General features: G+C 40.1%; 1 protein-coding gene across 3 annotated transcripts in view; it reads left to right on the top strand.

Moving 5' to 3' along the window:
* The window catches only part of CFAP58 (cilia and flagella associated protein 58), a 110,631-nt gene that overhangs the window by 11,976 nt on the left and 83,986 nt on the right, over positions 1–14,669 (top strand). For all 3 annotated transcript variants that reach the window (XR_012381669.1, XM_073904230.1, XM_073904231.1), the window contains exons 6-9: positions 2,154–2,291; positions 4,258–4,417; positions 8,232–8,314; positions 11,672–11,863. Coding sequence is in view for 2 of the 3 variants with exons in the window: in XM_073904230.1 (XP_073760331.1) it covers positions 2,154–2,291; positions 4,258–4,417; positions 8,232–8,314; positions 11,672–11,863 (573 nt within the window). In the remaining variant the exon portion in view is untranslated. The remainder of the gene's footprint in view (positions 1–2,153; positions 2,292–4,257; positions 4,418–8,231; positions 8,315–11,671; positions 11,864–14,669) is intronic.

Below are 14,669 nucleotides of genomic sequence, written 5' to 3'. Positions count from 1 at the left end.
CCAGCTCCAACGGGTTAATTTCTTTTGAACCTTCTATTGATGTATAATATACACATAGCAAAGTGTGTAAGCCACAAGTGTACAGCTTGTTGAATTTTTTCCACTTAAACCCATCTTGGTCACCTGCACCCAGCCCAATAAACACTACCCCAGATGGTCCCTTGTGTTCCCTCGCGGTCACTCTCTCCCCCACAGTTCACCTCTATTCTGAATTCTCAGCAGAGTTTAGTTTTGTCTGGTTTCGTACTTTACAGAAATGCAATCATACAGGGTGTACTCTTTGCATTTAACTTCTTTGGCTCAATATTCTGTTTGCAGGATTCATTTATGTTGCCACGTAGTTATAGAGCGGCATTGTCTAGTATGGTAACCACTAGCTATGTGTGGCGATTTAAATTTATTTAAAATTAAATAAAATGAAAACTTTAAGTCCTCCCTTGCTCTAGTACCATCTCAAATGCTCACTAGCCTCAAAGTCTAGTAGATCCCATATTGGACAACACAGCTAGAGAATGTTCATATTGTGGAAAGTTCTATTGGACAGAGCTCAATAGGCCATTCAGACTCAAAGTATCCATTGTGTGACCATTACATGATTTAATTTTTAATAGGCTTATTTTTAAGTTTCAAGTTTAGGAAACCATATTCAGTCTTTATGCATTTTAAATATGGTACCATTTTTAACATTTCCCCTATAATAGCAGTTTAAGGTAACTCAAATAGTAGTAACTCTGGTCTGTCTTTTCTCAGTTCTTTCTTTTTTTTTTAAGATTTATGTATTTATTTTAGAGAGAGAGAGAATGGAACAGGGAGGGAGAGAGAGAACATGTGCGTGCAAGCTGCGGGAGGGGCAGAGGGAGAGGGAAAGGCTCCCCTCTGAGCGCAGAGCCCTAGGCAGGCTTGATCCCACAACCCTGAGATCATGACCTGAGCTGAAATCAAGAGATGCCCAACTGACTGAGCCAAGCAGGTGCCCCTCTTCTCTCATTTCTTCAAGAAGCAATTCATGTAATGGAGAAAAGTCATTTCTTGAAAATATTTTCTCTTAGGAAGGTTCCAAAGAATTGTTAAGCCATACAACATTTTGCCACTTAAAAAATAGATATTAGAACATATTCCTTGGCCAATTGCCTCATTAATTTTGCACAGAGCCAGAAATCAGACAGGTAATACACAACATGCAAGTATCCACAAGAAAAACACGAGATGTCTTGGAGCATGAAATTTGAGAGGTTTTTGAACATCATGATCAAACTACAGTGCTTTGTTTAGCAATATCCAGGACTCATGTAAAAGACAATTTCCTTTTTGGCATAGCTGGCTATATTTTATTTAGTCCCCATTGACAGGAAATTGGATGGATTCTTCCCATGTTTAACTTTTGCTTGCATCAAGTTATATTTTGTAATAATTGTTTAAGCATCTTCTCTCTTTTCCCTTCAGCGCATTTGCTATCCCCCCCCCACTAGTCTGCCGATAGAAATGGCTCCACCCCACCCCCAATATATTCCTCTTTTCTTTTGTTTAATAAAACTGTGTCTGCTCAGGATAGTCAAGGAAGGGAAGAAGAAACCCTACTGACACTGAAGTCAGGCAGATAGAAATCCCTGCACTGCTGTTGCACGGTTTCGACTTCAGTTGGATTTAAGGGGCATGGTCTCTGTGTTGGTGTCCATGAATGGTTCTGCTCACGAAAATGTGGTAGGCATGTTAATGCAGGATTTGCTTCTGAAGATGGAGCGTCCCAGCCCCACAGCTGATAAAACCCGTTTGAATCTCTAGCTCATTTGCAATGATTATAGCAATTGTTGCGTATGTGAAGCTTGCCAAATGGCAAACAGGCATTAAAATATTTATCCGCCACCTGTGAGCAAGACTTCCCAAGGCTCTCGGGAAAAAAAAAATTATGCTTTCTCTGTTATTCATTAGAAGGCGTCGTTTTCCTCAGCCATGTATGGTTTATCATATTTGAGTGCGTTAGTGCTTTCACCGGGGATAAAGAACAATTTCTACAAAGACAAAGAAAGTGTGCTTGCTGTGACTGTCCCAGGGGGTTTGCAGCGTGGTGGTGGGGGGGTGGTGGCTCCTGTGTGGATATGCAGATGTTGTAATCAGATTAAAAAGCATTAACCAGCTCGTTATGTACCTTTCAGATCTTGAATGAAAGAGCTGCAAAGGAGGTGGAGCAGTTTCAGATGAGAAATTCGAAACTTCAGCAAGAGAATGAACAACACAGTTTGGTTTGTGAGCAGCTATCTCAGGAAAACCAGCAGAAGTCTTTGGAGCTCAAAGTAAACACCAAGTGACGAGGACCTATCTATTCCCTAGCACCCCCTCCTTCATTCCCTATTAATTTAGGTTTGCCTTTGTGGCTGGAGCCCTTGGTTGGGTAACCTATATTAGCCTTGATGTGTCAGAGGCAGGCACAAGCCTTCATTGATGGCTTTCTGCCTAGAAGGAGATACTTTGATGACTTCCATTCTTCTAAGACCACAAACCTGAATATTGATCATATGGTTGTGCGGATGGTTTTGAAAGCCAGCTCCGATGCTCATCTCTGTAACTTAGCCTTGGAAGTAACTACTTACTAGTTAAACCATTTATGTGAGCGAGTGGCAAAGAAGTCAGATTATATTTTATGACTTGTCTGGAGAAGGTGGAATGGGAGGGGTCGGGGAATGGATTGGTACTACTGGGTATCTACTTCCAGGATTGTAGTACCATGATTTTTACTTCTGTCCACTGTAAATTGCAAGACAGTCTTTCCATTCTTCTCCCAGTCCTCAGTGAAGAATGTTTGCAAATTATGTTTGGATAAAAGCTGTATACTTGGGTACATATTGTATACCTACCTGCTTAACAGAGCAGCTTTGTGTTTATCACAGATTCTGAAAAAATCCATAAACACTTTTCTGGTTACGTTTAGGATACTAGGCACAAAATGAGTGACTGATCAGCAATGATACATGGATTTGATCAGTGAATTATAACAGTTTTTGCATCATAGGCCCTTTTGACAGTCTGATGACAGCATGTACACACACACACACACACACACACACACTTATGTGCACATTTTGCATCTTATTTTGAATGCAGTCTCAGGTTTCCAGGATTTTTCTAAAGTCTAACCACAGGGTCTGGATTAATAACTACTGAGTTAGAACATTCTAGTGTTCTAATTGGAAAGGGCCTTAGTTCAGCTAATTTGGGTCATGTAAATCTGAGGCGGAGGAGCATTTAAAGCAGTCCTGGATGGTTTGACTTGAAACCATTCTTTATGAGAAAGCTGTAAATTGAAGCAGAAATGAAATGGCTACTTAAGGCAAAATAATATATTAGCCCCTAAGGTGAAATTAAGGTAAAAATGCTTACGCCATTAATTCTCTTCTTTGATAACATGATGGGGCACCTTGAAAGATGGAGTATTTTTGTTATCAGATTCTGAACCTATGGAATTCTACTTCTAGCAATAATCTGAGAATGACATGCCCAGCTCAGTGCAGTTTCTTCCTTGTCAAGAGCTGGGGATAATTACTAATGTTGATTTGCGGAAGAATCACTGGTTGCTTTTCCGGTAATTTCTAAGAATGGCAAATTAAAAAAAAATGAATTTAATTTAAATTTAAAAAAATTCACAAATCTTGAAGTCCATTGACAAAAATCTGGTGTTTTCTTTTTCTAGAGTTATTATTTTGGTACTTTTTGCCTTTATGTAGACTTGCCTATTCAAGTTGCCCTGTCCACGTATCTGTATGTACACCCACTGACTAACATCCTCTGAGGCGGGAGGGCCCTTTCTCTAGTGTATGTTATTACACTAAAGTGGCCACATGGGTTCACAAGAGTATTTGAATATATTATAGCATGTTAATAATCTTTTGAGAGTGATCACTCCGTGAATCCATAAAAATTGCCCATCGAATACAGCATTTGTACACAAAATTCACACATTTATGATACATACAACTCAGCATTCTTATCCTGTTTGATTCAACAATTCAGTGGTAACTTGAGACATCAGGTTTAATCAGTCTTTTCATTATTTTTTAGCTTACAAAGCCACATGTTTTATTCAGAGAGTAGTTTTTCAATTTCTCTCAAAACCAAACAGTGTGCGTTTTTGTTTAACCCATAGAACAACTTTGGACTGACACAGGAACAATTTCCTTTTATTGGTTCTGAGTTTACCATCATGAAGTCACTGGTCCTTTATTTACTGAGTGTCCCTGGTTAATGCTGTCTCATTAATTACAGGCCAAAGAGGAAGAAGTCCATCAGATGCGGCTTGACATTGGGAAGCTCAACAAAATCAGAGAACAAATCCATAAGAAATTGCACCAGATTGAAGATCAAAAGTCAGAAGTGGAACAGAACAAGGAAACTCTAAAAAATCAGATCTTGGGATTAGAGAGAGGTAAACCAAGAACCATTTTGCACTTTGTTTTATTCCTTTGTAAACATTTCATTGATGACTAATGTCATTTGGTAACCCAGGGCTCTGTGCATACAAACACAAACCATGCCAAATGTAATCAGTAAAATAACTTTCAAGCTGGTAAGCAGCCAATATGCAGGGGACATCATTTTAAATATCTTAAACTTTCTTACCTTCAAAAAGTCTTCAACAGACTATATTGGCACAATTTAAATCCAGCCAAAAGTATTGCTCCATACTTGTCACTGGACTAAATAACATATGTACTCTTAGGTCTTGGTTCTACATGACCTTCTGCTTTAACCCCTTTCCTCATGGAAGATAGGGGATAAACTAAAACAAATGTCCCCCACTAGCAGTATTTGGGACAAGAATCAGTGGGGCAAAAATAAAAGGCTCCTAACTTCTTTTCTCTGTTAGTCCTTTACCATGTGGTGGACACTTGTTTTACCAGCTATCACATTGCCCTGTGGAGGAAAAATTTAAGTGCCATGGAAGGCCATTATAGCACAGAAAAACCATTAAGGATACAAACTAGGGAGTCATGTCTACCTGGGCTTGGATCCCGCCTTCATTGTATTTACTGTCGCAGGAGGAGATGAGCTAATACACATAAAGCTAATACACGTTGTGGATAGTACCTAACACATAGTAAGTGCTTACTAAATGGCATCTATTATTATCCAGGTTTATTACTATTTATATAAGTAGTAAGATAGAATGCCATCTCATTCTGAAAAAGAATAGAATTGAAAATAGGATTTACTAGTCAAATTTGGTGTGGCAGAAACAGCTCCGGACTCAGAGACGGAGGGTCCGGGTTTGAATTTAAGTACACCAGAATATGTGAGGCAGGAACACGTTGTCGAACTTATGTGGGCTACCGTGAGTTGTAGGTCCCCGAATGAGGCAACATATGTAACAGCATAAAAACATACATTGCTTCACCAAAAGTTAGGTAAAACCTAAATCTCTAGGTAAGGTTATCAGAAATGCTGTTGACCCTGAACAACATGTGTTTGAACTGTGTGGGTCCACTTATATGTGGATTTTTTTTCGATAAATACAGTACAGATAAATGTATTTTCTCTTCTTTATGATTTTCTTAATACCATTTTCTTTTCTCTAGCTTACTTTATTGTAAGAATATAGTATAGAATACATATAACATACGGAAGATGTGTTAGTCGACTGTTTCTGTTATCAGTAAAGCTTCTGGTCAACAGTAGGCTATTGGTAGTTAAGTTTTGGGGGAGTCAGAGTTATATGTGGATTTCAACTTCGTGGGGGATTGGCATCCCTAACTCCCATGTTGTTCAATGGTCAACTGTGTTTGTTATGTAAGCCTTTGAACAGTGCAGATATTTTTCCAAGACATCAGGAAATAATCTTTTGTTGAGGTATAGTTGTGGCTTGACAATTTCTCCATTCTTTCAATAGATTGAGTACCTACTATGTGTAGGCACTAAGGTTGGCTTTGGGTGCATGGAGGTCCCTGCCCTCAGAATGCTTACAATCTTGCATGAGTTTATAATCTAATGTGTTCAGTGACAGGAAGAAAAATGGAATTACTAGATCATATTTTGTAACTGGTTTAGTGACTTTCAAAACACTCCCACATTTAAATTTCTGTATTTTTGCTTGCAATAGTTCTGAAAAAAAATTATTCATTTAGTGTTGGACCCAATTCTTCATTCTTAAATCATGTTTACAGAATTCATCATGCTCTCTCCTCTGGTTATTTTATAGATCTCGTTAACATCATTATTTCTTCTTAGGGACCTCTACCTTTTGATGTGCCTGATCAAAGAGTGGCATTGGACATAATAATTAGGAGCACGAGTCCTCTATGTGTTATGATTTTCTATCACAAAACCCAAGGCACTAAGGATAAACTGCCAGAACTAATGAGAGTTCACTGGGGTGGCAGGTTATAAAATAAATATATACACATCGATAGCTTCCTTTCGTACAAAGAATTGGCTAGAATATATGATGGAAAAACTCCTTTTCACAGTAGCAACTAAAGTAATAAGATATCTATAAATAAAGTTACCGGGATAGCTGCAAGACATGTATATAAAACATGCTACAGAATTCTATTGAGGGGTATAAAGTAAGAAGACTTGAAAAATAGAGAGATATACAAGGTTCCTGGATGAGAAAGTGCAATATGATAAGGATATAAATCTGCCTAAATTAATCTATACATTTAATAGTTCCAATAAAAATTTCATTAAGTTATATTTTTGGGACTTGAGAACTGATTCTAGAGTTCCTCCAGAAGAATAAACAGGTGACAATGGCCATAAAATTCTGGAAAAGAGGAGTGATGAGGGAGCACTTGCTTTACGAGGCGTTTAATATTATAAAGCTTCAGTAATCAAAGAGTGTAGTGAAAATGCCTGATAAAACAGATCAGTGGAAGAGATTGGAAAAGGCACAAAAAGAAAAGGTTATCATCAAGATCAAGATGTTATTTCACACCAGCTTGCGGTATGGATTGTTAAGAAGATGGTAACATGCCAATAAGTTATTTTTTGGGAAAAAAAAAGTTAATACCAGATGTGGAAACCAGAAAGCCAAGATCGAGAAGATTTAATGAAATAAGAGCTGAGGGTTTTTTTTTAATGTATCAAAGTTTCTCTATATAAAGGTAAATTGACCAAAATATTGCCGAAGAGTTAGTATTTTTGTTATATATAAAGAGTTCTTACAAATCCACAAAAAGGATAAACAATTCATGAGAAAAATGGGCATAGGGCAAGTGTGGGCAATTTTAAAAACAGAAATACAAGTAAATGGTCATTAAACATGAAAAAATAGTCAACTTTACTACTAATCAAAGAAATGTAAATTAAATACAGACATAGGGTTTTAATAATCTATTGGATTGTCAAAGAGATCAAAGAGCATAATACACAGTGGTGGTTTGGGTGTGGATTTAAATGCTATCAGTTTTCTGGATAGTTTTCAAAATTTGACAGTAGGAGAGAAATGCCTTTTTTTTGTTTTAATCGCTTTCGATCCAGGACTTCCTCTTCTAGAGTAACAAATGAATAAGAACTTTCACAGATATATGGCTTATAATTGCAAATAAATAAGTAAAATGGAAGCAATTTAAATGTTAAGGTGGGGGATTGGTGAAATAAATTATGCATTTTCGTATAGTGAAATATCACAGAGCCATTAAAATTCTGTTGTAGATGCACATTTATAATATAGAGAGGCATTTATTTTATGTTAGTTAATTATAAAAGCAAACTACAAAACAGTATGTGTCGTATAATTCACTTTTGGTGTATATATATAGGAATGTGTGTATATCTGTATTTTTATACACACACATATTTGCATAGGAAAAAGTCCAGAAAGAGACCCATCAAAATCCTAAGTAGATTCTGCTTGACTTGAATTTTTTTTTCCCTTTTGTTCATTTGGATGTCTCACTTGTTTCTGTCTTCCTAATTACTTGTATAATTAAAAAGATTTAAAAAGAGCAAGGACTTTTGGAGTCAGAGAAACCATGCTCCCAGCCTCAGCCCTGTCACCTCTTGGTCGCAGACGGGTGGCATGTGGCTTAATTCTGCTGATACTCAGTTTCCATGTGTTCAGTGGGACAGGAGACCTCCTTCACTGAGTTATAATGAAGATCATGGAACACTCAATAAATAGGAGTTTTATAGCTGCAGATAAACGCGTAAAGCTGTTTCTGTGTCGCATTGGCTTTGGCCTTGGCAGATTCTTTCTTGGGTTGGCTCCATATTTCTTCTTCTTCTCCTTGGCCATTTAGAGGTGGAGGCTTCAAAGAAACAAGCAGAACTTGATAAGAAAGCAATGGATGAGCTTCTGAGAGAAAGGGACATATTAAATAAGGTGAGTGTGTTCCCATAGCCCTGGTAAACAAATGTCTTTCTCTAATGCTATGATATCTGCCTCTAACCCCTTGTGCTGGGGAAAGAAAACTCTGAAGTGAACAAAAGTAGATCAGAAATAAATCATCGTGGTCAGTTTTCTTCCAAGCTGCCAGGCACAGTCCACCATTCGTGGGCTGAGAACTGAAACTGCATTATCACTTGTGGCAAGAAGGGACATTGGGGAATTATCATATAAACGAGCAGGGTTAAGAGCGTTTTGTGGATTCTGATTCTCTTGCTGGTGTGTTATTTGGCATCCTAAGTGGTTGATCAAAATTTCTGAATTTAATATCTATAAACTGCAACTTTTGCTAATCCAGAAGATACAAGTGAGTGCTAATATATTTTACCTTCGAGGAGTTTGGTCTAAGAAAGGCCGGTTGATGCCATAAAACTTCCTGCCATCTTTTGGGGACCGTTGTAGGTTTTTGTTTTTGTTTTCAGCCCTTATATCTCCTAGTCTTTGAGCTCAGTCTGGTCCAAGGCTGAAGGAGGGGTTGCAGGAGCTTGAGGCCTAGAAAGCTTCCAACCAAGGGAGGACGCCTACCCCTTTCCTCTCCAAACCAGTTTAGAAGATTCCTTCCATTGACAGTCAGTCACTCTTAGGAGGTTAACTAGTTCCAAGAATTTGGGGTAAACTTTCCTGCTCAGGGATTTCCTCCCGGGAGGAAAAATCAAAAGGCCAGGTGGAGAGTGGGGAGGCTGCTTCCAGAGCAGTGTATGGCTTTAGGTCCAGACAGTCATCTCATCACGTAGAAACAGCTTATATTTTTTTTTACTCCAACTTTCATTATTTCTTTCGGCTTTCCAGAATTGAACAAATATTGACAAAATAGACCACTCTGGAAGCTTAAAGAAGACATTTAAGGGATCTCAGGAAATAGGAGCTTACCTATCTTTACATGCTGAGTGCTCCTTAGAAAACCATTGTTTTTTGGATGATCCTGGAAATTGTTCCTTTATTCAATAAATTTGCACATGCAAACAATGTTGTTGGATTTAGATTTTTTTTTAAGATTTTATTTATTTATTTGACAGAGAGAGAGACAGCGAGAGAGGGAACACAAGCAGGGGGAGTGGGAGAGGGAGAAGCAGGCTTCCCGCAGAGCAGGGAGCCCGACGCGGGGCCCGATCCCAGGACGCTGGGATCATGACCTGAGCCCAAGGCAGATGCTTAATGACTGAGCCACCCAGGCACCCCTAGATTTAGATTTTCCACCCAGGCGCCCCCAGATTTAGATTTTTAAACGTGTTTTTAAGACATGCATTTAACCCATTTATATTTTATGTATACTGATAGACAACCAATAGATTTTCTGCCACAATAGGACATGTAGCACAACATTAATTTTACATTTATTTGTTTGATTTGACTAACGTCAGTTCCTCTTCCAAGGCAAGGTATACTTTTTTTTTTTTTTTCCTTTCTGGCCAGTGTGCATCCTTCCTTAGAACCTCACACAGCGCCCAACTCTCTGCAACCTTTACTAATAATGCATTTTTTCCCCACTGATTTGAAATGCCCCTTTCATTGAATGAATGAGTGACATGTTTTTGACAGGCAGCAATGTTAATATATTTTTGTTTTTCAGTGTCATGTCAAAATGGCTTTGTCTTTTATGGAGTGGATGTTTAATTCAATGCTTGAAAATCAAGTTGACCTTTTCTTTTTTCTGCATCATCACCCAACTGAGGTGTAGTGTGTTTATATTCTAGTGGTTTTCAGACCTGGCTGCAGGTCCGTACTGCTTGGAGATTTGGGAAGGGACAACCAGGTGCCTTGTGGGACCCAAGGATACAGCTGGGCCTCGGGAACTGATAGGAAGCTGACCTGACATTCTTGGGATATACAGAAAGCCACTGGATTTCTGCCATCACTGGATTTCCTGCTGAGTTTTTGCTTTCATTCCTCTCTTTTGGGGAAGAACGCCTCCCTGTTTCCCAGTCTGTTTGGCAAAAAAATGGCTATCACCAATAGCTCCCAAGTTTATGTCCTCTATTGAGTTGCAGAAAGCTAAAGGCCCTATTTCAAAAGTCCCTGGTCTGTTCCCCTATGGCCAGAGACGTGAACCCTCTTGCATGAGCTCAGCTGCAAAGACTATTGACTCCTTGTTTTCAGGGCAAGCCTGGCTTCTTGGGCAGCCAATCCTAGGAATTTCCATTGCAGCAGCAGAAATCACTTGGGCAGCGTTAAAAAAAATTCTTGGCACATGGGTCCCCTCCCAGATTCACTGAATCGAAATCTCTGGCTTTGGGACACAGGCATCTGCATTTTTTAAGAAACTGGGTTAGTTGTTGTGTTATTGTGGTAAGATACACATAAGACAGAATTTACTGTGAGTGCCCTTGAGTACATTTGGGGTGTTGTGCACCTATCACAGCGCTCTAGCTACAGAACATTCTCATCACTCCAAAAGGAACCCTTGCACCTGTAAAGCAGTTATCCCCCCCCCCCCCCCCCCCCCACTTCTCCCAACCCTAGAGAAACTGCCTTCTTCCTCTGTGGATTTGACTATTTTGGATATTTATATAACCGGAATCCCATTATACATGACCTCTTATGTAGGGCCTCTTTCACTCAGAATAATGTTTTCAGGTTTCAACCATGCTGTAGCCTGTATCGGGACTTTGTTCCTTTTTGTGGCTGATGAATATTCCACTGTGTGGTTATACCACATTTTGATGACCTGTTTCATCAGCTGATGGACATTCGGTTGTTTCTCCCTTTTGGCTTTTGTGACGAGTGCTGTTGTGAACATTCATGTACAAATTCTGCTTTGAACATCTGTTTTCAGTTCTGGGTGTATGTACCCAGGAGTGAAATTGTTGGATCATACGTTAATTCTAGATATTTGCATTTTCAACGAGTTGATTTTATTTTACTTTGCAGTCAAAGCCCTGTTACGTGATTAGGTTCAATTGCTCTAAGCTCACAGGAACAAGGCCAGAGCTGGGATGGGGTTTACCTCTGGGGTCAGCCGGCCCTGGACCCAAATCCTGGCTCTGCCACTCCCCTGTTGTATGAACTTGTAGGTAAGCACCTTCACTTCTGAGTGTCAGTTTCCTACCCTTAAAATGGGAGCAAAATAGTGCTCCCTTCCTTGGTATGTTGTGGTCACTTAGTGTACTTATGTATGTGTTTGCCTTGTGCAAAATTAACATAGTAGGCTCTAAATAAGCTGTAGAGAATATGATTATCTTTATTCACCCAAAAAACAATGTATCTAATTATTTTAGGGATGAAACATGGGTAAATTTATCCAAAAATCCCCACACATTTTGGGTAACGTGACTGCTCTGTTGTCGTTATTTTTAGAATATGCTTAAGGCGGTCAATGCGACCCAGAAACAGATAGACCTGGTAAAGCTCCATGAGCAAGCCAAGAGGAACCTGGAGGAAGAAATCCAGAACTATAAGGATGAGGCTCAGAAGCAGAGAAAGATCATCTTTCAGCTGGAAAAGGAGCGAGATCGGTACATCAATGAAGCCAGTGACCTGACCCAAAAGGTAAAGTCACTCCTCGAGGATGTGGGAGGAGTACAAGCACATTCTTTCTGATGGTCACACACTGTGGCAAAGAGGATTTCTTCAGATTTGAGCTGGTGGTTTGCATGAGAATTTAAGAGGAATGATGTTGATAGAAGAAAAGCTGTCCCAGGGCTGATCTGGGTCAAACTGTGAAATGGACAAGGCCAGTGCTTCGGGGGGTCTCCGTTTCCCCTTCGAGATCCCTCCCCTGTTACCCTGCTGTGCAGCTTCCCTGGGTTGGACGCTTGGGTTGGGGGTGGGGGGTGCTGTCAGCATCACCATCTCTGCATGCTTTGTTCTCACCCCCCACCTCTGTCCCTGAAACCCTTGTGCCCTCAGACGGAGGATTCCAACTAGTTGTTAGGAGGAAGGGATCTAATTAAATGGCCTCAAATTAAGATGTGAGTGACTCCTGGCATCAGGTAAATGTTCACACATTCAAAGGGCATTTTATTTTCCAGCTATTGTGAACCTGAAACCTCACCGGTGGTAGAAATTCACACATTGAGTAGCTAAGTCCCAGATCTCTACTTCCTATAAACTGTGGAGGAGGGAGGGTGCTCACGGCAGTCTCTTGAAGAACGACTTCAGGGATTTCAAATCTACTTTAACCGGTTGTCTTAGCACATTGCCAGCATTAGGCAGGAGTGGTTGGACTGTGCTGTCTTCAGTGCATTCCCAGATGGTGTAGAGCAGGAGGTTTCATGAGGGGGGTTTCATGGTGTCAGGAAGGGGCATTGGGAAATGGAGTAAAGTTTTCAGTATGATGCTGAGAAGAGCGTTTTGGAGAAAAGATTCGTTTAAGGAGATTTGCCGCCGCCCCTAGCCCCCAACCCCGGGCAAAATGTTATCTGCTCTGCAGTGTAAGCCCTGTCTTTCATCTCCTCAGTGAAATCTACAGTGTTTACCAGTGTTCTTGCATGTTTACGTTTTGTTTTGTTTTGTTTTGGAGTGGAATCTCAGTGAAGATGACAAGGAGGACAGCCAACATTTGAATTATAAACATTAAGGAAGTGGGAAACAAGCTTTGCTTTAGGAAATCAGCTTCTCGCTTAGACTAAATAAATGCTGAGCAGATGTTTGTAGAACATAAGTTTGGAGGAACACGAAAGCATATGCTCAGTCTAGCCCAGACTGGACGCCTCTTCCTTGTAAAAGATCCAACCCCCGCCCCACCCATGATTCTTAGAGCCCTGATTGAGGGCCATAGGAATACAGTGTGTTTCTCTTCTGACTTAATCATCTTACAAGCACCGTTGATTGATTTCCTGACTCTCAGAAAACCAGTGGTCAGTTCAGGAACTCGTATCCTCCAATCGTATTCTCCAGCCTAGACTCCGCATCTGTCAGCTTCAGCTGTAACAAATAATCCTCAAATTTCAGTGGTTTATAGCAACAAAGATTCATTTTTAGCTCAAGTCGAAGGCCTTTATGGGTCAGCTGCCGCCCTGCTTCGTGTCTTCTTCACTCCACGCTGATTCTGTTGGGATGTGCTGGCCTCTTTAAGAGTGAAAACAGTGTAATAGTGGACCTTGTGATGCTCTTAGAGCTTTTGCTGGGGAGGGAAGGGCATAGGCCTTGTCCACTCATATTCCCTTGGCCAAAGCAAGTCACATGGCCAAGCCCAACATCCCGGGGTAGGATTATAAAATCCTCCTAAGGGAGAGGCGCTGTTTGGTGAGACGGGAAATATATCTGAACATATCATCTGTTGCAACTTTCTGCTTCACCTTCCTGATAATCAGTCTCTCTCCACCCCTGGCTGCCATCACACTATTAAAGTTAACTGTTAAAAATTCCAATGTGATCTTGGTATCACTCCTGGCCTTACAAACTTCTGTCACTTCTCAGTAACCTGGGCCAGTGCTTTCTAACATTGTTTTTGCATCCTTAGCACACGTAGAAAATAATATGTCTATAGCCTTTGGGAATAAGGGGGAAACTGTTCAGGGCTGGAGGGGACTAACCTAGGGATGCTAACTGCTTGATCCCACCTGGGAGAGGGAGTCAGTATTTTGGTACATACCTATAACCCACGCAAGACAAAGCAATTTTGGTATACTGTGATTTATGGGACAGAGTCCAAGCTCTTTGTTCTCCCTGGGAAGTCCTTCCTTCCCTTCTCTGCCTGAAAAACTCCTTTTATCCTTCAATACCCAGCTCAAATGCTCATCTCTGGGCTCAAGCCTGCTCTGACTCCCTCCTTTTCGATTTGTTGGTATCTCTGGAATGGCACTTATCCTGTAATTACTTTCTTTGCACATTTGTTTTTCCTACTTTACAGTGAGCTCTTGGGAACAAGGATTTTATCTCATTCATTTCTTCATTTCCAGTGTGCTGGTAAATAGTAGGCACCAATAAAACCAATGAAGTGTTAGTTAAACAAATGGATAGATGATGAGTGATAAAAAGGATGCTATCACTGATTTTAATACAGGATTGTTTATTTTTCTGTTTCCTTGTAAAAGTGGAGAGGTACCAAGTTTTGCTGGTAACTGTTTTTCATAACTCTTATGTTTAACTTCACAAGATTATATAATGTATCACTAAATCATTTAAGCACAAGTTCGTAACAAATTATCAACTGCAATTTTTCTATTTCTTGTCAGTTGCTACAGCAACTTGGGTCATCTCTGGACTTCTTTTTTTTCTTAAATATTTTATTTGTTTATTTGACACAGAGAGAGAGACAGAGAGCAAGCAGAAGCAGGGGGAGTGGCAGGGAGAGGGAGAGGGAGAAGCGGGCTCCTTGCCCCGCAGGGAACCCGATGCGGGGCTTGATCCC

This window comes from Callorhinus ursinus, unplaced genomic scaffold (assembly GCF_003265705.2).
Source record: "Callorhinus ursinus isolate GAN/ISIS: 27379988/994484 unplaced genomic scaffold, GSC_fseal_2.0 scaffold20, whole genome shotgun sequence".
NCBI lineage: Eukaryota > Metazoa > Chordata > Mammalia > Carnivora > Otariidae > Callorhinus > Callorhinus ursinus.
Note: the sequence above shows the minus strand (reverse complement) of the source record. Positions and strands in the feature narration are given on the sequence as shown.